The sequence below is a fragment of the Salarias fasciatus genome (genome assembly GCF_902148845.1).
Source record: "Salarias fasciatus chromosome 7 unlocalized genomic scaffold, fSalaFa1.1 super_scaffold_4, whole genome shotgun sequence".
Lineage (NCBI taxonomy): Eukaryota > Metazoa > Chordata > Actinopteri > Blenniiformes > Blenniidae > Salarias > Salarias fasciatus.
The window spans coordinates 6,507,903-6,531,935 of record NW_021941229.1 but is presented as its reverse complement, the minus strand read 5'-3'; the positions used below and the strand labels follow the sequence as shown (position 1 = coordinate 6,531,935).

At 49.1% G+C, this 24,033-nt stretch overlaps 2 protein-coding genes across 3 annotated transcripts in view; one reads left to right on the top strand and one right to left on the bottom strand.

The window, feature by feature from the left end:
* Positions 1-6: 6 nt before the first annotated feature.
* Positions 7-24,033, top strand: part of LOC115382794 (amyloid-beta A4 precursor protein-binding family A member 1-like) — a 26,948-nt gene continuing 2,921 nt past the window's right edge. The window contains exons 1-13 of one of the 2 annotated variants that reach the window (XM_030084692.1): positions 7-76; positions 4,924-6,860; positions 7,648-8,019; positions 8,537-8,576; positions 10,061-10,206; positions 12,315-12,347; positions 12,852-12,938; positions 13,257-13,457; positions 13,661-13,840; positions 14,090-14,302; positions 14,404-14,523; positions 14,612-14,752; positions 14,823-14,910. In XM_030084692.1, coding sequence (XP_029940552.1) covers positions 5,001-6,860; positions 7,648-8,019; positions 8,537-8,576; positions 10,061-10,206; positions 12,315-12,347; positions 12,852-12,938; positions 13,257-13,457; positions 13,661-13,840; positions 14,090-14,302; positions 14,404-14,523; positions 14,612-14,752; positions 14,823-14,894 — 3,465 coding nt within the window. In that variant the 5' untranslated portion in view covers positions 7-76; positions 4,924-5,000 and the 3' untranslated portion in view covers positions 14,895-14,910. Of the gene's footprint in view, positions 77-4,923; positions 6,861-7,647; positions 8,020-8,536; positions 8,577-10,060; positions 10,207-12,314; positions 12,348-12,851; positions 12,939-13,256; positions 13,458-13,660; positions 13,841-14,089; positions 14,303-14,403; positions 14,524-14,611; positions 14,753-14,822; positions 14,928-24,033 lie in introns of those variants that run through there. The other variant, XM_030084691.1, reaches the window with a different exon arrangement.
* Positions 16,131-24,033, bottom strand: part of LOC115382792 (tight junction protein ZO-2-like) — a 26,477-nt gene continuing 18,574 nt past the window's right edge. Inside the window, 19 exon segments of the mRNA XM_030084687.1 lie at positions 16,131-17,338; positions 17,426-17,511; positions 17,937-18,014; positions 18,158-18,172; positions 18,303-18,512; positions 18,613-18,645; positions 18,647-18,718; positions 18,805-19,029; positions 19,134-19,234; positions 19,331-19,541; positions 19,639-19,718; positions 19,801-19,896; positions 19,991-20,178; positions 20,260-20,479; positions 20,829-20,937; positions 22,137-22,287; positions 22,370-22,454; positions 22,642-22,772; positions 23,178-23,289. Of these exon segments, the coding sequence (XP_029940547.1) occupies positions 17,197-17,338; positions 17,426-17,511; positions 17,937-18,014; positions 18,158-18,172; positions 18,303-18,512; positions 18,613-18,645; positions 18,647-18,718; positions 18,805-19,029; positions 19,134-19,234; positions 19,331-19,541; positions 19,639-19,718; positions 19,801-19,896; positions 19,991-20,178; positions 20,260-20,479; positions 20,829-20,937; positions 22,137-22,287; positions 22,370-22,454; positions 22,642-22,772; positions 23,178-23,289 (2,345 nt within the window). The 3' untranslated portion in view covers positions 16,131-17,196.

Below are 24,033 nucleotides of genomic sequence, written 5' to 3'. Positions count from 1 at the left end.
CCAGCCGGAGCAGCGCCACGGAGGGACGGAGGCTGCGGGAGATGCGCGCCGGGGCCCGTCCTCCGCTGACATGCAGGTAAGTGAGCGAATGTCACGGCTTCCTCTGCGCCGAGCGCACCTGCCGAGAAGCGAAAACAGCAGCTTTTCTCCCCGCCGGCTGACACTCCGCGTCACATTTCATATCCCCTTTAAAACACACGCACGGGGAAATGCGCACCGCATCCGCGACAAGTCCGACCGTCACCGCTCACCGATTCATCCGCGGGATGAAACAGTTGAAGGCCACCGGGAGGGAACGCAGGCATCCACCGTGAACGCACCTGCCAGTTCTGCACTTGTTTGTGGACTAATCCTCTCCCTCCACAGCCGCGGAGCGGAGCAGCCTGCAGGGAACACTGTGGCCGTGGTGCATCCCGACCTGGACCGTATGCGTCCTCAGTGTGTGTGTGAGAGGATGAATCACTCACTCATCAGATCTGCAGGCTGATGCAACTAATGTTCAGCTTTCCTCTATTATTCATGTTTTTTTTTTTTTTTTTTGTAACATCCAGAGGAGTCATGGAGCGTCCTGTGGCAGCGTGATGTGGGTTCTTGCTGTTTAAAGACACTTGGAGCTCTTCATGTCTGTTACATAACGTGAGAACAAATGATAATCATTACATCTGACGATCTGGAGGGCTCGTCTTTCATTTCATGCCTGGAATCGGCAAAATATCAAGATGTTCTGCTTTCGTGTTTTGCCAGTCGATGAACATTTCTGTTCATCTCTGTGGGAAAAGTTCAGATTTTAGAGGAAAAACGTGATGAGAAGGTTCTGCCTCCAGATTGGATTCAATACATGTTGCAGTGGTAGTTTCAGCTGTGAAAGAAACCCATCAAAAGATGTTTTCGTGGAACCCAGAAGGAGCGAGTAAATGTCCCATGCTGGTGAGAGCCGGCGTGTCCAATGGTGTTTGTCTTCACTGGAATGTTTTGGCTAAAGATGGGAAAAGGGGAAAGCAGCCTTTCTTGAAAGGAATCTGGAGCGTTGCCAGGTTGAGTTGTCATTGGAGTGTTGATGCAGGTTTAATTTTTATTTTTGTGTGAATTCGGCCCGACCTTTTCCAGATGCAGATTTAATATATAATAGCTATGACGGAGTCATGACACTCTGGAGACAAACGCTGTTATTGTCCATCTACACCACCACTGTCGTATAAAACACTATACGAAAACGCTGAAAAAGAAAACACTATCTCGTAAACCAGGCCTTAGAAGCAGCCCCTGATTCTGCCAGCTTCATTTTCTCGGGCAGACTGATAGAAAAAGCTCGATTGCAGAGTTTTTCATTTGATCTTGTTCTTTCTTTTTAAAATATGCTCGGATTGGACTCCAAGTATCTTCCAGACCCCTTTTGTAACACTGCTCTTGACCCTCACTGTGAAATTACAGCTTTTCAGACCTCAAAATGCTGCAAACTGCAGAGCGTTGCTGACGTTTTCTGGGGTTCTGAGCTATTTCTGCTCTGATTGACTGAATGATTCATGAAATGACAGGTACACTGATGTGGCGGTTAAACGCTTGTTAATAGATGCGATCATTCAAGGACTTTACGTGTCCGCGCAGCACACCCACGTGTGTTGTTGTCGGCGAGTGTTTGTCGGTATAAGATCAGCGAGTTAATGGGCCGGTAAATCCCCCGCCCCGCTGCTTTCACTGCAGCCTGACAGATGGATGTGCACAGCTCGGCTCACGGCTCTGCAGGCTTGGTCCGGCTCAGCAGCCGCGCTGCCAGGGCCATCTGTGACCCCGGCGACCCCGGACCGCCCCCGTCCGCCCGCCGACGCTCGACCTCGGACGTCGGCCGGGGAGGGACGCTCGCCCTTCCAGGGAGTCCGCCCTCGCTCCCACTGCTTCCCCCGTCGTGTTTTCGTCCTGGCGGTGGCGAGCTGCACTCAGATTACAGGATCAGTATTAACCTTTGACCCCGTGTGTCTCGTCTACGTCCAGCATATTCAATTTATAGGTTCTATGTGCATAAAATGAAAATTATCTTGTGTTAACCGTCTGCTGCATCACAGTCCAGCATCAAGCCTGTACGTTCTGTAAGTGATCCGTTCCTTCAACTGTAATTTCTTCTTATTAAAAACATCACAGTGACGGCAAAAACTGGTGGGAACATTCCCTCTGTCCTCTGCAGAAAAGCACGATCAGCTTCTCGCTGCAGTTTCTAAAAAGTCCCCCTTGTCAGATTTTCTTTATTTTCCGCCCTCAGGGACTCAGGTTGGGAACCTCCACCTGAAACAATGATAATAGTGCGCTTTACGCAAAGTACTTGTTGTGGTACCTGCAGGAATGATCACCTAATCCCTGGCTCCTCTTGTCTCTGCCGTGAGCTAATCTGGAGTTTCGGCTTATTGTTTACCCATCTTGTCCTTAGATTATCGCATTTGTTTCCCCACTACTGTTTTTCCACAGTGTTCTCACAGGGAGTCGTTTGTGGCCACAACATTTATCATTTGTCAGAGAAACACTGTTCTACCTGTTGCACAGGAAAGTGTGTGTCTATGTAGAATTTAAGTATGTAGCAATTAAAGAAGTATTTACTTCTTTCAGGAAGTGGTGAACCTCCAAAAAGCTGAAAAATAGTGAAAACAACTACTTCCTTATTTATTGATAGGATATCAGTGGGAGGTCAAAAGGGCTTATTATGCTAATTTACACTTCTTGTCACCTCCATACACTAACAGGTATTTGATGTTAAATGACTGTGTTGTTAATAGATTAGCCTAACGCTGTGTTTCTTTAGCTTTTCTGTGTTTAAAGTCCAGGCTGCGGTTTGCTGGGAATGAGCACCTTAAATGAGCTAATATGGGCTTGAATTCTTTACTTCAGGAATGTCAAATATTTGGTCCGCAGGCCAAACAAACGGCCTGCCAGAGGGTCCAATCCAGCCTGATCGGACAAGTTTAAAGATTACAGAGAAGCTATTATGCTACTGTATGCTAGTAGCATACATGCTAGCATGTTACTGTATGGTCGCCACCCCCCCACTATGGGGTGACATTGCCCGCTCAGCTCCACAGAAGATGATTCTTTATGTTTATAGTCACATTTTAATGGATTGGTGCGATCATTAGCGCCAGATAAATAACAGTAATGGGAGATGCTCTTCGGCCTTAATGCGTTGTCTTCACAAGAAGCTCCAGCCTTGTTCTTTCCTCGAATGCGGCGGTGCAGTTGTCTTTTCAACCTTTTCCTGTTTCCACTTTGTCATTCCTGAATCGTCTCGTGGGGTCGTGCCCCGGCGTCCTCTCTCAGCTTGTTGACCTCGGACTCGGCGTAGCCAGCGACGGTAGATAACTGATGGACGCCCCGATAGCGTCGTCATATTGAATAAATATCAAACCGGAGCCTCTCGTTCGCAGAGGGCATTTATTATTCAGATGGCTGCCCGATCCATTCCTCTCTGTCAGGTCTTATCAGATACCAGACAGAGGTCCCTCCTTGTCCTCCTGCCCGACCCTCCTCCTCCTCCTCCTCCTCCTCCTCCTCCTCCTCCTCCTCTCCTCCTGTGCCATCTGCCAGCTGCTGGTGGACGGATGAACACGGGGCAGATTAAAGTGCACTGTATCCCAGAGGATTTAGACTTTCACTATGAGTGGTGCAGAGACAGGGAGCCCCCAATGTGACATTCAGCTTCGGTGTTTCCATTTGCGTAGCATGTGAGCATGCCCAGGGACGGACGTCCTGAAAACACAAACTGGAATAATGAAATGTAAGCTACTGTCCTCATTGTCCGCATACATTGACTGAATTTGCTGCCAGAAGGATGAATGAGTGAAATATTGATGCACTCAGACAGTCCGGCTGCCACTCAGATGGGGCAAATTACATTGATGCAGTCAAGATCGATACGGACTGGTTTTAGTGTCTGATGCTTCTAAGAAGTGTTGTTGGAGACATTTATGAAATCGTTGTTTTTGTGTGTATGTATTCTGTGTTCAATTCTGTTTATTTGGCGAGTTCACAGATACGTTTTGAACAAGCATTCAGGTGTCATGTTCTATCTCACTTAGCATGAGTTGTTGTAAAGCTATTGATGTCTGGAAGAGAGATTGAATTAGGTGTTGGTAATACTGCTGGTTTGCTGTTGTTGTGTTTTGCTAAACAAGTCGCAGCATTTTGTATTTCTTTTCATTCGGTGATAAAATGCTTCGGTATGCTTCCAACCGAAAATAGATTGTACCAGGCATTGTCTGGCAGTCTCTGAAGGCAGTGTCTCTATGGTTACACGCAACAAATTCAAGAGATAAAAGTCAGATAAACTGCACCCATTATATCCCTGATGATCTTTAAAAACTTGTGTTATCATTGAGAACCTCGAAGTATCCAGATGTCTTCATTTTTCCCACCCGTCGGCCGTTCCAAACGCAAAACAAACTGACAAAGCAAGACCACGCCTGAGCATCGCTGTGCAAGCCAACCCCGAGTACTTCATAGCTATCGCTGTTTAATATGGTTGGAGCGTGCTGGTGGAGAGTACAAAAAAGAATTTAAGGCACAGATGCATGCTGGGAGGTGGGAGTAGAGAGTAGGCTGAAAACTTGCTGGAGATTCTAGTTAGAGAAATTACTGTGCTGTGTTAAAAATAGAAGCGGATCCTCAGTGTTAGAAGAAGGAATGGCTAATTCAGATTTTCAGAACGTTGAAGCACATGGAAATGAACTGAAATCAGGGTTGCAGGTTTAGATAAATCTGTTCTCTACTGTGATAAATCGTTTCTAACTGTCTTAACAGTCTGAATGTGTTGCTACAGGGATTTCATGATAAGGGTGAACCACACAATTCAATCAGGAGGTTTTATTTAAAAAATTAAAAGATTTTCTTTCTGTTGACCATTTTATGACATTTGACTTTTTGTCCTGTTTTTGTTTCTCCCAGATATCCCTATGATCAGGGTTTCATCGGAGACAAGAGGAGCATGTTCTGAAATTTAAGAGTTGACTCACAACTCAGTCATGAGCCATAAGTATCAGGAGGAGGAAGCAGGCGAAGAGCACAAAGCGGCGCCAGGCGCTCCGAGGAGCAGGCAGCCCAACGGGACCACCGGGGAGGCTCCTGCGCGTCGGTCCTGGAGGCCCTGCCAGATGCTCAATCAGGACGGGGAGATCAATCCCCATCATCACCATCAACACCATCATCATCATCATCATCAGCCTCACCACCACCATCACCATCCGCCTGCAGGTCGGGGACCCCCTCGCCACCGTCGGCGGCCTCCATCAGGGCAAGGGCAGGGTCAGAGCCAGGCTCAGAGTCCCGGTGTGGCTCCAGCGACGGCGCCATCCAGGTCCGACGGAGGCGATAGTCACGATGCAGAACCACGTCCCGTTCAGCATCACCGGCCTGCCGTAACCCGCTACCGCCGTCACGGCGACCCAAACCCAAGACTCAGAAATCACAGACAGCGGCAGCCATTCAGAGAGGTCCAGGACTCTTCTCCCGGCGTGGACGAGCGAGGAGTTTCAGCAGAGGTACAGGCGCAGCAGGGCTTATCAGCTGATCCTGTAATGGACAAAGTGCAGGCGAGCGAATCCACTCATCAGACCCCTGTTGCTACGGTCGCTCCCATCCCACTTTCCACTGATCCTGTTAGCCAGACTGTCCCCCCTCCCCCTCAGCCGCCCCCTCCTCCTCCTGCTGAGGTGGAGGAGGACCTTCAAGAGCATAAATCTGGAGGTGAAGAAGTATCGGAGGAAGTCAAAGAAAACACTGCTGAAGAAGAAGAAGAAGTGTTGGAGCAAGAGGACTGCCAGGCAGTCGCAGGTCAGCAGAGCTGCAGCCCCGATGAGAAGCCTGACGAACGTGCCGAGCAGGTGGAAGAGGATCAGGAGGAAGTGACGGGCCATGTCGACGAGGATCCTGCAGGCCAGGGAAGTGAAATCACAGATCTCTGCTCTGACACGGAGAGTGCCGCCTCCCTCAGCATGGACGGGCCACTCCACAGTCCGCCACCGCTCCAGTCACCAACTCCCCCGTCTTCCCCCGATGTTCCGCCTTTTCCCCAGCTGGACCACTTCAGCGAGGACACCAGTATGAGCCCCATACCCGACAGCGAAACGCTACCAGATGAGGACGATGAGGATTGTTCTGAATCATGCTCTCTGTCCCACTCCACTTCCTGCTCTGAATCTTATCCTAAAACCTATGCAGAGTTTTATACAGAATCCCATCAGAAGACTTACCATGAGCCTGCCTACTCAGAGCCTAAATCTCATCCAAACTCTTTCCCCGAACCCCTCAAGACCTCGTACCCTGAGTTACTCAAGGAGCCTCGCAGGCGGAGGACTGAGCCCAACACGGTGCCACAGATGTCCCGCCAGGAGCCCTATACCAACCGGAGACAGGAGAATGTACAAAAAGGGACCCGTAACCCCCCCACTGAGAACTCGCACCACGCTCCGAGACCAGGGAGGGACCGCGGTTTACGCCACTCCCCGCAGGACCGGTCTGTCGGCTGCCGCCTGCACCACTACGACGGCCAGTCCGACGGGGAGAGTGACAGCGACGATCACAGCCCCGTTCCTAAAATCCACAGGCACGCGTCCAAACCACAAGAAACCCAAGCCAAGACCTCGTCGTCCGGGCAGAGCAGTTCAGGGGAGACCCCGGATGAGCGGGGGGAGGAGGGCACGAAAGCTTCAGGAGACGCCATCAGCCTGGCCATCAAAGACATCAAGGAAGCGATTGAAGGGGTGAAGACGAAGACGGTGCGCTCCCCATACACACCCGACCAGCCCGTGGAGCCGATCTGGGTGATGAGGCAGGAAGTGAGCCCCACAGAGGAGTCGTACCCACTGCAGACCTCCACCGGCCACGTGAGTCCTGGGTGTTTTCCGTTCCCAGTCGATGGGTAGGTACAGGACTTGTGTAAAAGAGCTGTTTGTCCAGCCGTGAAGACAGAGATGGAAAACCAAGTTTTTACTAAGCTTTCTGAAACTGTTCCTATTTGTCCTGATTCTTGCAGTTACAAAGATTCTTTTGTGTTGGTGGAAGATAAAAATAAGATCTATCAAACAGAAGCTGAATCTGCGGCATTGTAGTGATGCTGTAGAGAGCGAGGAAACATGTAACTTCAGAGTATAACCAGAATGAATCAGCATGAATCTCCATATTCAAAAGCTTCATCATACATTAGTGAGATTTCCTATCACGTTTTAAAGAACAGATCCCATTGTTGATGGCTTTTCAGACACAAACAAGTGGAAGATGCTGACAACATGTGGCAGTTAATAGTATTAGGTCTGAAATTACTTGTCTTTTCTTGAGAGTGACCCTCCTTTTAAAGCCTCCAGATCACAACAATTGAAGAAACTTTTTGGGTTGTATTTTAGAATTTTTCCTTGATTTGTCTTTGAATAGAGACTATCTGAGGTAGGTGGAGGCTTTGCCTGACTTTGGCCGTTATAGTCGGCACTATTGAATTATGCCGTTGCTTCCAGGAAGTTTTACAAGATTTACAGCCCCGGCCGTCAGTTCATTTAATGACACCTGGATTAGCGCCCGAAACTTGACTCATTCGTCCCCTGAATTAGCTGCCCGCACGAGTTGTTCTCAATGATCTGCAGTTTTTTAATGTCCCCCTTTTCTGTTCCCTCTCCTCAGTCCTCTCCTCGCTCCCCCTCCCACTCGGCCGTGGAGTCTCCTTCCCGCTATTCTCCGGTCAGTCCTCAGAGAGCCGAGTCATCCAGGCCGCCCAATCCCCAGCACTACCACCAACAGCAGCCGCAACACAACCATCACCACCACCAACACCAACACCAACACCACCAACACCAACAGCAACAGCAAGGCCCCCAGCCGCAGCAGAGAGACGCGGCGAGGCCGCCGCAGACGTGTGCCCCGCCGCAGGCGTACAGCGGCCAGGCGCCGCCCCATCAGCACCAGCGGTGCCAGCATCAGCAGCAGGCTCCCGCTCCTCAGACGCGAGCGCAGGTTCAGCCGCAGTCTCCTCCGCAGAAACCCACCGTCCAGGAGGTAAGACGTTCACTGGAAACGAATCGGAAAAGTGTCGGCCAGTATCCGCAGCTCCTCACGAGAAGAAACCCGGGGAGGCTCCAGTAACAGTTCAGCTTTCACTGAATTGTTACAAGCTTGTATATGAAAATTCCATGTATTTATAATTCTATATTTTGGTCTAACTGAGCCACATGAAGGCCTACAGGTCTCTACGACAGGAATTAATCCTGTTTAAGCACCAACACTTTGAGCTGGTGCTTGATCCTATCCGGTAGGAGCAGTTTCATTACACTGAGCACCCCTGGAAATTTAGATCTTCAACAATCTCTGGCCGAGCGACGTAAAAAATGAAAGTGGAGCGTCGTGATAAATCTGCTGGAGGTGAGGCATCTTTGACAAGGTGTTAATCTGTCAGCGGCGAAGAGGCTGGCAGCAGTGGAAGACGTGCAGAATTTCAATGAGCGAGCCGCGAGCTGCGCTATGTGAGTAGAAATAATAAGGATGTTTTTTTCTTCTTCTTCTGCTTCCTTGTCAGATCCGCAGATCTCTTCCTCCCTTCCCCACATTCGTGGACGGTGAGTAGATTCCCATCTGAAAAATCCCCCCTTTTCACCCGCTCCTCCTCTCCACGGCTTTTCATGTGATCATTGCTCCAACTTTTCAGTCAGTTTGGGTTCTGTTTCTTATTGGACGTTTGCAGATGTTAGGTGGAGTTTTCATTAGATCAGATCATTGATTCTCATCTTCAAAAGTAAATCAGTTCCAAGAAAAACCAGCTGGGATTTCCTTTGGCTCATTTAGATGATCGATTGTTTGATTTCCTCAGAAGCAGAGATCAATAACCTGACTTCAAAAAAAGTCATTTTGCAGTGATGCTCTTGAATAAAGTGAATTATGGGGAAAAAAAAACACACCCCTCACATGTTAAAAACTCATAAAATGTAAATCAGAGGCTCCAGATTAGATGACTTCAGAATAAAATGATTACGTCTGAATTCATCTGCTGTGAGGAGAAACATCTGCGAGGGTTGTAGATTTAAAACTTATTCAGTCTAATCAATAATTTAGAAGAAGAAGGATCATACTTTTTTAATCCTTTTGAGGAAAGTCCTTTGAGCGTCTTGCTCAGGAACCCACGGTGGTAAATTCATACATTTATAGATACAAAGATATCCGCAGATTTTTTTCTTCTTCTTTTTTTTTTTTTTATCAGAACATTGATCTCTCATGTGTAATTCCAGTGTGTGTGTGTGTGTGTGTGTGTGTGTGTGTGTGTGTGTGTGTGTGTGTGTGTGTGTGAACGCTGTGTGAGCAGACTTTATAATGCATGTGCATTTCTATTGGTCTGAATATTTTGTGTGTGTGGGAAGTTCTGCATGAAGACCCTGGCAGACAGATCTGCTAACTCCGAGCATTTCACTGGATCTGGACGTGCAGAGTTTGAATTACAACGAAGGAATCTTTATCTTTATGCACATATTTGTCCCAGATATGTAGAATAAGGATCCAATATAAACATGTTTCTGGCTGTATCACTTCAATATTATATACAAAAAAAGTGTATTTTGCCCTCCTCTGGTTTACACGTTCACCGAATGATTATTTATTCTTACAGCAGCAGAAGAACATAATTTACACTAAAACAGTCATAACATCAATAAATGTATTAAAGGTCTCAGCAAATCAGACTGAAAATCATCCATTAAATCTAAAGTCACTCTCATGATGCAAACCTTTGATCCTCAACAAAAAAATAGAAGTAAATCCTGTAGTGATTGTATTGTTTTTACTCTCTATTTCTCTGTAATTAGATTTAATTTCACATGTTGTGTGAATGATGTGGAGGAAACTTGTATTACTCGCGTTGAGTAACTGTTTACACACTCGTTGTGGGATTTCTCGTCTTTCTGGAGACGAGATGAAGCCCAGATTAGGTAAATATTCATTTTGAGAGTGAGGAAAATAATAATCAGTCTGCGGGGAATCAATGAAAGTCAATGCGCTACTTTGCGTGTGTGTAGATGTGTGTGTGGCTAACCGGCCGCTGTGTCTCGTGCAGTCCCTGGACCGTGCGACCCCGAGGATCTGATCGACGGCATCATCTTCGCCGCCACGTACCTGGGCTGCACCCACCTGCTGTCGGAGCGGACGCCCACCAAGAGCGCCCGCATGCAGCAGGCGCAGGAAGCCATGAGCCGCGTGCGGGTGAGCGCCGACCACACTCTTACCGCCGCTGCTTCGCTCTCCAGCTCTGCAGAGCAGCGTCAATGAGCCGGGTTAAATGCAGAGAATGAGTTTCCCCAAAGAGATCGATGGATGTAGATACAGTGCGTGGCCACAGGCGGCGCCAGAGAGGGCCGGAGCTTCGTGTTTAAAAGGTTTCTCGGCGTGGGTTGATGAGCGTTTGGCTCTGACGCTGAATTCACGTCTCCTTCCTGGTGGGAAGCACTGAGCTCCCCCCCCCCCCCCCCCCCCCCCCCCCCCCCCTCCGCCTGCGGGTGGAGAGGCCCGGTCGTTCACAGATCACCGCCTCCAGTCCGCCTCTCGCCGATACTTCACTGCATGTTATGTAAAGCGTTGCGCCGGGCTGCCAGAGCCTCCCGCCTCCCGCTGTGGAGTCAAGCATGACAGGAAGTACAGTGGATGTGACTCTCGGGCGAATCGATGGAGGCCGAGAGCGCGTGAGTCGGCACGAGACGCGACACGACAGCGAGAGGACGAGAGCCGAGCTCTCAGCCCGAGATGTCCTCTGCTGGGGTGGGAGAGAGATCCAGAGAGGGAGGAGGAGGAGGAGGAGGAGGAGGGAAGCCTAGAACTACTCATCAAAATCAACATGATTTTTACAGCCTTAATATTCCTCAGTGAACCGCTACATGACAGCGATGCTCGGAGCCACTGGAAACACAGCTGTTTTAAAATGACGCGTTTTCACTGGAAACGTTCTCGTGTGAACAGAATCTTATTTTAAAACAGATCAAAGCAAAATATTCAAGCAATAATTTACATCTATTCGAAGTGATTCCAGTCTTCAGACCACCTCAGTGCTGAATGGATCCAGACCTGATGTCAACCAGCATCACATTTATAATCAACTGTAAATGTTCCCGTTTATTGTTTCAGTCTTCGGCCAAATTCACTTTGAATGATATAATAACATATTATTATATTAATCATGTAATTCCTGTTTCAAATACTGGGATTCGGTGAATAAATATATATATTTTTCCCCATCAAATCAGACCAATAAAAAAAGAAATAATCGTGATAATCGTCACTGATAATCATAATAGAAATTAATGTATCGAAGCTCTTCTGAACAACTACACACTGAGATTAATTTTTATGTCAATAAACATCTTCAGTTTGGTGATAAGAGAAGTGATGAATTACAATATGTTTTTATTTTTATCTAATCCTAGAAAAGTCATAAAAATATCCAGATTTTTTTTCATGTTTTCTGATGTGACTCGAAATAAAAAAACAACAACAAACAAACTGCATTTATAAATGAACAATGTGTGATTCCTGATTTCAGCCACTGGATGGCACTGTTTTAAGCTATCGTCAAAAACAAACATACTGAAAATTAATTCAAAATCTGTACACTCATTTTTTTAATAATAACCATAATAGAGTGTAACTATAGCAACACTTTTGATGGTCATTAGCAAAAATGTAAAGATTATGTAAGCTGTGTGAACAATTAAAAGTTTAATTTGTGACATTTTTTATTGATTTATTGTGAGATTATGGGTTGAGTAAAAGGATTTGAAGCTGAGGGTGATGGTGAGGATGAAGAACAGGATGAGGATGACGCTCTTGACACACAGATGTGTTTTGTCCTCGACTCTTCAGTCGCCCCTGGGTTGGTTTTGTGTGAGTGTGTGAGTGTGTGTGTGTGTGCGTGAGAAAAACAGCGATCTGCTCATGTCACATTGGATTCATTCATTGTTATTTATAGGACACAGATTTTAAAGCCTGGTGAGTCTGCAGGGAATGCAACTCAACGCTGCACTGGAATCCACTTTTACGGTTAAAAAATCCACTTTTACAGCTAAATAAAAGTATCTAAACAAGGTAAAATGATAAAGAGTGACAATTTTAAGTCTTTTCATTTCGCATTTTAGCTCATAGTTAATGAAAATAACAAATACAGGATCTGGGAATATTAGAATATTTCATTGTATCAACTCTTTTTAATCATAGTTTTTCAATAATAGTGTTTTAAAATGAGATTTTAGATGGATGATAAATGTTACTCCTAGTAAGCCTTGTCCTACATGCTGTGTGTCTGTGCTCTCTCGTCTCTGCAGGCCGCTCAGAAACAGGCCAAGAACAGGAAGAAGGTGAGGCTCGCCGTGTTTTTAGACACATATGTGGTCAAATCATGAAGTTACAGGAGAATTAAAGCTCCTGTTTCTCTGCAGCAGCGACTCAAATGTAATCTTAGCTCTGCACCAAAAGTTGAAGAACCCTCATAACACGCCGTACCTTTTTATATTCTGTAAGGATGAGCTTCTTTTCTCTGAGGAGAAACTCTTTGGGTTTACACTCCTTCTCAGGGTGTTTGGTGGTGTGATGTTGTTTCAGCTCTAATCTCATCCATTTCTCCAGCAAAGCCATGTTGCTACATTTAGTGTATTGCTACACTTGAAATGTAAATCCTTGTTTTCTCTCTGTGATAAAGATGTCCTTCATTAGAGAAAGAAAGCTAAAAATTACCATACTAGCCACTAGTTACTTTTCATTTTAAGAAGCTTACTGTGTTACGTGGGTGGATTTGTTGAATCTGTGTCTGATGCTCTCCTCCTCCTCCTCCTCCTCCTCCTCCTCCTCCTCCTCCTCCTCAGAGTCCCGATGGAGAGCCTCCATCCACGGCCGAGGTGGATCTCTTCATGTCCACTCAGAGGATCAAAGTCCTCAACGCAGACACTCAGGTGGGCAAAACGCTCAGCAAGATGTCCTCCGAAAAACAGAAGTGAACAGGAAGACTCAGCCGATCAGGCAGACAGCGAACAGATCGGGTTAAAGATGGTTCAGAATGTGAATCAACATTCAAAATGTATCAATAAATGAAGATAAAACGGAATATTAGGTGTTTGGTAATGTGAAACTAGTGAATTCAAACTTTATTCAAATTGAGTTTCTATTGACGAGGTTCTCCATTGACAGCCTGGATGTAGAGTACAGTGGAGTACAGTAGAGTACAGTAGGATGCTAATCAACGAAGCTCAAACCTTGACCGTCGGTTCCAGGAGTCTTTAATGGACCTGCCGCTGAGGACCATCTCCTACATCGCCGACATCGGGAACATGGTGGTGCTGATGGCCCGGGGGAAGATGGTGCGCTCCCGCAGCGCTCAGGAGAACCTGGAGCACACGGCGGAGCAGACCACCCTGGCCCACGACGACCGCCGGCTGTACAGGATGATCTGCCACGTCTTCGAGTCCGAGGACGTGAGTCCCAGCCCCGAAACGCACCCGACAACCACTCCGGGCCTTTGAGGTCCAAAGGTTTAGTTCCCCTGGTGTCTGGTTCTGTTGGTCCTGACTGGTTCTTTAGGCAACTGGTTCCATTGGTGACTGATTTTCTTAGTCCTTACTGGTTCCGTCAGTGACTGGTTCCACTGGTGACTGGTTTCTGGTTCTGTTCGGTCCAGGCGCAGCTCATCGCTCAGTCCATCGGCCAGTCCTTCAGCGTGGCCTACCAGGAGTTCCTGCGGGCCAACGGCATCGACCCGGAGGACCTGAGCCAGAGAGAGTACAGCGACCTGCTCAACACTCAGGACATGTACAACGACGACCTCATCCACTTCTCCAAGTCCGAGAACTGCAGAGACGTGAGTGAGGGGCAGTAGGGGGGCAGTAGGGGGCAGCAGAGGGGAATCAGAGGTCGATAGAGGGCAGTAGGGGGAAATAGATTGCAGCAGAGGGCAGCAGAGGGCAGCAGAGCAGCACAATCCAAACATCCCTCGGCCCTCGGCGGAGGTTTTCCGCTCCGTTAGTTCCCCTCTCGCTGTTTTCACTCGAGCGGCTGCAGCTGCGTCGGGACTCAGATCCCCTCGTTTCTCGGCCGTCGTGCGCCTCAGGTTTACATCGAGAAGCAGAAAGGGGAGATGCTGGGCGTGGTGATCGTGGAGTCCGGCTGGGGATCCATCCTGCCCACCGTCATCATCGCCAGCATGATGCACGCCGGCCCCGCCGAGAAGTCCGGCCGCCTCAACATCGGCGACCAGATCATGACGGTGAACGGGACCAGTCTGGTGGGCTTACCGCTCAGCACCTGCCAGAGCATCATCAAGGTATACTGTGATTAAAAGTTTTTACAGTTCTGCAACACATAAATTGATAAATTTCAGAGATCAGGATGACTCCAGTGTTTCTGCCTCTGCTGTTTGTTCAGGGCCTGAAGTCTCAGTCCAGGATCAAGATGAACATCGTGCGCTGCCCCCCCGTCACCATGGTGCTTATCCGCAGGCCGGACCTCAGATACCAGCTGGGCTTCAGCGTCCAGAACGGCATCGTGAGTCTCCGGCCGCCGCGGATTGGCCGGATTGGCCGGCGGGTTTACCGTGAGACGGACGGGTTTCGTTCTCTCCCTCTCCCCGCAGATCTGCAGCCTGATGCGGGGGGGCATCGCCGAGCGGGGCGGCGTCCGGGTGGGCCACCGCATCATCGAGATCAACAGCCAGAGCGTGGTGGCCACGCCCCACGAGAAGATCGTCCAGATCCTGTCCAACGCCATGGGAGAGGTACGGAGAGCCCCGTGCACGAAACCCCCGGTTCGATCCCCGGTGCTTCACTGTTTCCTCTCTGCTGCAGATCCACATGAAGACGATGCCTGCGGCCATGTACCGTCTGCTGACTGCGCAGGAGCAGCCCGTCTACATCTGAACACACACACACACACTCATACACTCACACACACTGATTTGACTTGCCTTAATCTGTACAGTGCGGCGGCAGCAGAGGCAGATTATCACAGCGGGACGAGTGTTTTCAGTGTTTTTCTGTTCAACCAAAGAGGAAGAATCGTGGATCTTATCGTGCTTATTTTAGGTGGAAAGCAGAACTCGGTGTTGTTAGCTTCTCTTCTGTTTTGTTTTGGGTTCAGTAGCTGTTTTTTTTTTTTTTTTTCTGAATGTAAATTTTAAATCGTGGGATTTAGAGATTATCGGAGGAACGAGTCAAACTTGAAGCTGAAGAGGAACGCATGTATAATTCTGCTGAATAAAGGAAAAGAAGAGGCGGACATCGGCTTCCTGCTTCGTTTGTTCGACAGGAAAAAAAGACTTAAATGACACAAACGACTGAGTTTTAATATCTCACCGTCTTCTCAGTTTAATCTTTTAATCAATGATAAATTATGTCTGAATGCTACTTTTTCACGTAAAATTTTATTATAAAAATTGTTGGGGGCCATAGGAAATTAAAAAAAAAAGTTTTTTCAGGAATCTAGGAGGTGTTACCGCTGAGCGGTATTTTACAGATTCTTGTTTTTTTTTTCAACTGAGACACTGATAATATTTAAATCTAGCAGTAGCTACCATGTTTGACCACTAGATGTCACTGTATGAACAGGAAGCTGCTCCAGCAACAGGAAAACCTCCATCACTGCTGGTTTAACAGGATTAAAAGTAAGTTAAATGACCAAATCTGCTGAAGAAAACCGAATATTAAACCCAATACGAATGCATGAAGCAGCCAGTAGCATTGAAATGTGTCCCTCACTGAAGGAATTCTCCAAGAATCACGAGAAATTAACTAGTGGCTCACCAATGAGCCAGTGAAATTCTTCTTGGTTTCTTTTCCTCTTTATGCCATTTTTTGGAAAGATGTGATTAATTTAAGGAAAATTAAGTAGTTTGGGATTGAAACTTTTGCTAAATACATGTGTCCATTACACTCAGTTCATATTTAATTAAAAGATTTATGGTTTCAGTCTCACTAAATGAATCCTGCTGGGAGAAAGTAATTCCTCTGAACCTTGACTGAAGCTCTCTAGCGCCCTCCAGGGGACGATTCTCCTCATTTCCAAGATGGGTGCAGCAATAATGCAAAAAATTTGTTAATTTAAACATCAATAGCATGTTATTACGTTATTAAACTTAAGTAGACTCAGACACGATGTTTAATAAAAAATTCATTTATTAGAATTTCCCAGAAGTCTGTGGTGCAACACTCAATAGATCACAAAACTAAAAAAAAAAGAAGAAAAAAAAATCACAGACTAGCAGGGATTTAGAAGATACACGGACATGATTGTCACCACACTGCCAGCTGGTGAATATTCAGTATAAAAACCATAAAAACGATTGTCTCCATTTGTGAGCAGCTGCTGAAAATAAACTGCTAAAGTAACACGTTTCCATTTCAAATGTTGGCTCCGGGTCGAGGTGACGGCGACGATACAGTGAACATTTAAAAAAAAAAAGAGGAATCTGCTCCCGGTGTGAGATCTGAGGCTGGAAGAGGAGCTCAAAGGCACTTCAGAAGAGTCACGGCTGGAACGACGAGAAAAAAACAAAAAACAAGGTAACACGGTAAACAGTTCCTCCCTCTCACGTCACAGCTCCACTTAAAGGTGAAGTATGGAAAATTCCCAACTGACTGCAGCTTCTTTAACTCCTCTGCTGCTTTTTACAGCTGATTAAACACTCACTGCACCACCTGGTGGCCTCAACATGTACTACAACGCAATGAGCCGTGTGGACGGTTAGCTAACGATCGCATCTTAAATATCTTCTGAATGTCAGTCCACGATTTTTAATTATTTCTCAAATTTGAAAGAAAATGGAGCCGATCACTGCCACCTGGTGGGCAAAGAGGAGCTGAACGCTGCATACTGCTCCTTTAAAGCTCTGACAGCGAGAAAGAACCGAGGAGAAAATCCACAAACACCAACAACGTCCAGCTCATGTTTTTGTTTCAGTGTCTCAAAAAAAAAAAAAACAAAAAAGAAAGGTTGCTTGACTTAAACGAAGGAGACGCACGTCGAGGGAATCAGACTGAATCTTTTCATGATGAAGCTCTTCTGTACAACATTTAAAAAAAAAAAAAAAAGAAGAAGAAGAAGAAATTTCTGCAGGACTCGGACTACAAATGAAAGTTCAGAGTTCTTTTTTTGCTGTGAAGCTACAAAAGCTGTTGCCATGGCAACAGGTTGCTGTCCCCCCCTCTCTCCTCCCCGGCGGGCCTACAGCTCCGTGTCTTTGTACTTCTGCGGGTTGTAGTAGCCTCTCTTGCTCTGGTCGGCCAGCTGCCGGCGGTACTCGGCATCGTCGTCCTCAGAGTAGGACGGCCGGGAGGACGTCTGCGGCTCGGGGTGGGAGCTGGAGCTGAACACACACACACACACACACACACACTGGAGTCAGCTGACCATCAGACGGCGGAAAGGTCAGAGAGGAGGCCGCCGCTCTCACCCGATTGGCTGCGGCCGGTTGAGGTTGGGCTTTGGCAGCTTGATGGGGACGGCGTAGATGTCCGGATGCTTCTGGGCGATTTCAAGCTGGAAGAAAGATCACAAACGTCACAAAATGTCAGACCGCGTGCAAATAAACGACAACACTGACACGCATTTACAGTCTCCATCTTTTTTTATTTTTATTCCTTCTCCAAGTTCAAAAGTTGAATTCTGCTGTGACCCTCCTGCCCCGGCCCAAAGGTCAGAGAGGGTCGAGTCCCGCTCTGCCGGAGGAGCCCGGCTGCAGGCTGGAGCTCAGCGAATGTCAAACCTCCAAACAGATCAGAGCCACCACCGGATGAGTGTCGGCAGGTGACATTTACAGAGACGAAGACACACTCTGTACTCGCTGTTCTCTACATGTAACTCTAACTCGGCTGTGTTTTCAGCTCGTTCTGCTCTTGTGTGTTTAACTTCTGCTGCTTCTTCCACTAAAGCGACTCTCTTCGTATCACCAGCGTCTTACTGACTCGAGCGTTCTCCGCCTCCTGCAGCTCCAGCAGCCTCTGCGCTCGGGCCAGATGGTCCATCTTCTCAAACGCCTGGATCTGCGGGAGAGAGAGAGAGTCCGTCAGGTTTGATGGAGGGAGGAGTAAGAGCGATGCTGAGCACATCCACATGTGAGGAGGGGGGGTGGAACACTGAACGAGATGAGCTGTGATCACACCATGAGGACAAAGGCTGCAGTTACCTGATCACCCATTTTCTATTAGATACAAGAAGCAGAGGAAGAGGAGCAGGAAGAGAAAGTGATAAAAGTTGTTTAATAACTCAGAAAAAAGCTTGTGAAAGTGGGCGGAGCCAGGAAGCGAGAGCCAATCGGTGGAGACCCTCACCTTTCCCAGGAAGGACTTGCTGGCCGGGTCCTCCTCGTCCTCCTTCCCCGGGCTCTGCTCCCCGGACGACTGGTGCAGGCGGCCGATGGTGGGCTTCAGGGCCACGGGCGGGGGCGGCGGCTTGGCCCCGCCCACCGCGTCGCTGCTGATGGTGCTGCTGGAGTGGGACTCGTAGCTCCGCGTGGAGTCGGTCCGGGTCTGAGCGCGCACCTGCAGGGTGGGGGGGGGGCACCGAGGACGGCGTGAATAGAGAGAGCGGCTGACGCCTCAGGAAACACCAGGAGGAGGAGGAGGAGGGGGGGGTTCTCACCTTGGGGGGTTCGGGGACAAACGAAGGGGGGGGGGCTGGGATCTCTATGCAGCACCTCTCTGCTACCTGCCCTCCTCATGCGAGTCCGCGGTTCAGGGTGGAGCTTCTACACACACAGGGAGGGTGGGGGGGTCAGGTCAGGAGGCAGGAGGGGTCAGGGGTCGGGGAGCGGCGGACGGAGGACACGCCCACCTCGTCCGGCAGCACCGGCTCCGACGAGCGGCTGATGGCCGACACGGGGTGCGGCTCGTCCAGCACCTCGTCCAGCTCGTTGTCGGTGTAAGCCCCGCCCTCGTCCGCCGTGTCCTCGTAGTCGCTGGTCAGCCGGCTGTCCATGCTCAGGTAGTCGGCGCTCATGGCCGACAGGTAGGACATGCGGTCATCATGGAGATCCAGGTCCTCCTCCGATCCGTCCAGCTGCAGACAGAAACATCAGGTGAAGAGCCTGTGTGTGTGTGTGTATGTGTGTGCGTGTGTGTGTGTGTGTGTGTGTGTGTGTGAGCTGTGACGGCGAGGCTCACCTTGCCCTCACACACCCACACGGCGCGGTCCTGCTGCTCCCGGATGGAGTCCTTCACGCTGCCGTACCAGCCGTCGTTGGCAGAGTTCAGGTCGATGGACGCTGCGAGGAGTGAAGGGGGAAAAAAAAAAAAAAAACCACGTCAATAAAACACCAACCGCTGAACACGGCGGCGCGCCGCTCCTGCCCGGGCCGTACCGGTGAAGAGGTGCGAGCAGGTCTTCCTCAGCTTGACGGCCTGCTCGTACAGCTTGCGGGCGCTGCGGTTGGAGCCGGGCAGCAGCCGGTTCCTCATGGTCTTCACGCCCTGCTTGCTGTCCGGGTTGAGGAAGAGGACGATGGGATACCACTGGGTGTAGTTCAGGGTGTCCACGGCTTTGGGCGTCACGTCCAGCAGAGCGTGGCGGTCCTGTGGGAACACAGCGAGGAGGAGGAGGAGGAGGTGGAATGCGGTTTTACGCCGGAGTACATTCGTCCTCCCGCTCTGCTGCTCCTCCGCCGCCCACCTGCTCGATGATCTGCCGGATGGTGTTCAGCCGCACCACTCCTGACGACTTCTCGCTTCCTGCGTCTTTGGGCTCCGTTTCTGGAAGACAGAACGCAGCGATGACGCCAATCTCCAACAACCTGCTCTTCCCGTTACTCACACGCCTCTCAGAGACACTTACTCGCGACGACGAACTCGTTGGGAAGGTCGTTGGCCAGTTTGTCGTTGACGGCGTCGGAAATGGGACCAAATACGACGACGGGTCTCCTGAAGCCGGCTGGACGGAACCGGAAAGACGGGATTATTTCAGACGTGAAGAGAGAATCGTGAATCAGAGAGTAACGGCACGGCGCGGAGCGTTTCTGAGGCACCTTCCCGCAACACCACTCGCTCGTAGGCGGGGAAGCGCGTGGAGACCGGCGTGGCGCTCAGGTCCTCCCGGCTCTTGCGCAGGTCCTTCTTCTTGGCTGCCCTCTGACCCCGCAGCCTCCAGAAGTCTCCCCGGTCGTTGCCGGACGCGGCCCGGGCGGCGTTCTGGGCGTTGGCCATCTGCTCGGCCCTGCGGTGCAGAGCGGAGACGCGTGGCGTTGACCTCTCGGTTCTTCGGACAACGCCCGGGTTGGGACGGCGCGCCGCTCACCTGCTCTTGGCGGGGATGATGCCTTTCTCCAGCAGCTGGTTCTCCTTGTCCATGCGGATGGCCAGCCAGTTGCCCAGCTTGCCGTCGTACAGCGTGTCCGTCACCTTGAAGATCTCCCCTCTGGAGAAGGGCAGGCTCTGCGGAGCCTCCTTCTCATACTCGAAGTGGGTTCTGATGAAGAAGGAGTCGCCTCTGCCCGACTCCAAGATGTCCTCATACACTGGAATAAAGAGAGGGGAAGGATTAACGCCACCTCCAGTCTGATTCACTGTGGGAGAAACATTTAGTTTAATCAGTGATCCATCTATCTGCATTCCAACTGAGGAACAATTAAACTTTGTTTTACAGAAGGCAGTTGAAGGAAATCAGCGGAAACTTGAAGTAACAGATTACTTGCTTGGTGCACCACAAGGCTCTATCGTGGGCCCCCTGTCATTTGCTGTCTCACAGTGTAAATATTCATTTATTCATACTTGAAGTCACATAGATATTGATGTGAGGAGACTTCAGTGTCATTTACTGTTCTTGCCAGTAAATCTGCATTCCTTGCCGTTCGGCCGGTTCAATACCTTCAGGCTTGCTCTGTGCCAGAATGGTTACGTCTTCTCCTTTGGGGATCTCCAGGAGGTAGAGGACAGCGTCCTCACGCACCATCCCTCTGAAGTCCATGTTATTCACCTGAAACCACGAACAATGAACTGAGAAACCTCGACTCCTAACACAACCCCTCACTGTGTGCTGTTTATGTACCTCTGTACGGTGTTTATACGTTCATATTTATCTCTATATTATCTGTATTTAGTCTATTCACCACATGTTATGTAAACCTGTACATTTGTACATGTACCTGTACATTTCACTTGTGGATTGGATGCAGAGTGATTTTTTTTTTCATTACATGTGTAATGACAACACAATGTCTCACACAAAGTAAATGGTAAATGGACCACACTTATATAGCGCTTTTTACCTTGTACTGACAGAGCCCAAAGCGCTTTACACTGCAATATCACATTCACCCATTCGTACTCACATTCACACTCCATACTGGGTGGAGGTAAGCTACTATTGTAGCCACAGCTGCCCTTGGGTAGACTGACGGAAGCGAGGCTGCCAGTTGGCACCATCGGCCTCCGACCACCACCAACCATTCACTCTCACACTACTTTCATACTTAGGCAAGGTGGGTGAAGTGTCTTGCCCAAGGACACAACAACAGTGTTACGCCTGAGGGAGCGGGGATCTAACAGCCAACCTTCTGGTTATGAGACAACCCGCTCTGCCACCTGAGCTACTGTCGCCCCAGAAAGTGGGTTAGGAGGATCCTTCTGCTTTTTTTTTTGTATTTGTACAGGGCGTGTTTGAGGGTCGCTGAGGTTCACAATGCTCGGAGAGGTGGTGGGTATGAAGCATTGGAATCCAAAGCAAACTGGATTTGTGAGAAGCTGCAGATACCCTGAGATCTGACAAGCATTTTACAAACGTTGCAACAGAAACCATTTCAGACGACACCTCAAAGAATAAAGTTCGTATTTAGATTTCATTGTTCTGCCCAATTGAGATCACACATGATAAAATTGATGCTTTCTTCAAAATGACCACGGACTGTGTTCACTCTGCTTGTGACAGATGGTTTATGTGAAAATAATCATATTCTTACAGTTTCTTTTTGGGATTATTTCCTCTTCATGACTTAAATATTGTCAAAAACCTTCTCTGTCAGTGCCAACACTAGATTTCTTAGATTTCATGCAAAATTTAGGAAATAATTCCATATAAAAGACACTCAAATCAGCTTTATCCAATCAAAAGTGATTCCTCAAAGTTGATTAAATGTGAATCTGCAGGATTTTGCAGGACGGATTGAAAAGCCTGACCTTCACAATCTGATCTCCCGTGCGCAGCCCCTCCTGCTCGGCCGCGCTGTCCTCCTGGACGCCGGCGATGAAGATGCCCACGTCGTTCCCTCCCGCCAGCCTCAGACCCACGCTGTCGCCCTTCTGGAAGCGCACCATCACCGTGTTGGGCCTGCGACACAGATAGACGACAGAGCTGCAAAACGAGGTCGACGGCGGTTCCCGTGACGGAGCTTCTGGGTGAAAACACTGACCCGTAAACCTCCTGGTCGTCCGGGTTCGGCTTCAGGGGGACTTTGGGAGGAAGGTGGGGCTTCGGGGCCGAAGTGACTGCCGGTGCTGCACAGACATGACACAAACGTTTCAAACTCAAACCCGTTCACGCAACGTTTCAAGTGAAAATGCATTCTTCACCCTGAAAACGATGTCGTTTCCACGTTAGGCCACTAGTGGGCGCTGTTCGCTGGTTTTAAAATAAACCCGAAGTTGGATTTTCTGTTTTAACTTAAAGAGGTGTTTGCGTTACCTGGCGGCGTCTCGGACCGCGGCTCCTCCCTCTCCGCCTGCAGAGGGGGCGTGTCCTCCACGCCTCGGTCTGCGCCCCTGAACGGCGTCGGCATGGCTCCCATTTTCGCCAGCCTGTTCGGCGGATCCTCTCTGGCGATTACATGAAGTCAGACGTTGGAATCACGCATCATTTCCCCCACTGCAATCCAAGACGAGCAGCGGCGCTCGCTCCCGTTCTAATATTGGACGGGACGGCGGCTAAGCTCTGTGGAGCATGAATCAATATAATCCTGCATTATCCTGATTTTTTTTTTTTCCCCCCTGGAGTCTTTGCCAAAACATGAAAAACAAAAGCAGAACAGATCTCCCGTTTCGGGCTGGTTTCTTCGACAGCGCTGGAACGGAGGCCGACAGATGTTTAAAGGAGCTTTGTCTGAAAACAGTTACATAAACTTGTACACAGCGGGAAAAGAGGAGCCGCCGGGTCTGATCGGCTTTTCAAAACCGCTCGGGATCTGATCCCCGGTCGCTGCCCCACGTGCCGCCGGGGCGTACCTGGGTTTGTCCCGCAGTCTCTCGTTGGAGGAGTGGGACGAGAGGTCGGAGTGGTGCCCACGCCGCTCGTCCTGTGGAGAGTAGGAGCGGTACGACTCGATCTCTGAGATATCTGCCAACGATAAAGACGGTAAAACATATCACCACCTCTCTGATGCAGCTTTTCCACAGGTGGCAGAGAAACGGGCCGAGGTCGGCTGAGCGCAACAACAGTTACATGCATTAACAGCTCTGAAGGCCTCAACGGGGAATGAAGGTTTCGAACGGTGTATTTTCACAATGCAGCAATATCCATCAGAGCAAGATTAAATGGACGCACTCGAGGTGATTTAAAAAAAAAAAAAATCCTCATTTCCCTGAACGCACACACACACACTCCCAACGGTGAGCCGCTATTGTTCGCAGGGATCTCTGCTAAGAGGGACGCTGGACGGCTGAAATCCAGAAGGCTGCTGCGGCGCAAAACCTGAGCGGAATGAAATTCTGTCGTATCCAATAGCGGGATTATGATCGGGGATTAGATCACCCTGCTCGAGGCGAGTGGGCACTTTCACACAACACACATGCACATGCACACACACACACACACAGACACAGGCCCAAAACCAGACAAAGTGGGTCACAAGTCTTTGGGCCATTCCCCCCTCCCCCCTGCAAACATTTGGTCAGTGAACAATCCACTCACACCACTCATCCAGATTGGTGGCGGCCAATCGGGGCGCGGCGTTTGGTCATGTGACATTAAAAACAGGTATAAAGGAATGAGTGATCAGGATGAGGGTGGAGGGACTGCGGTGATTGCATGGTGAGCGTGTGGCCGGCTCTGTGTGTTAGTAGAAGCTCGCACATGAAAGAA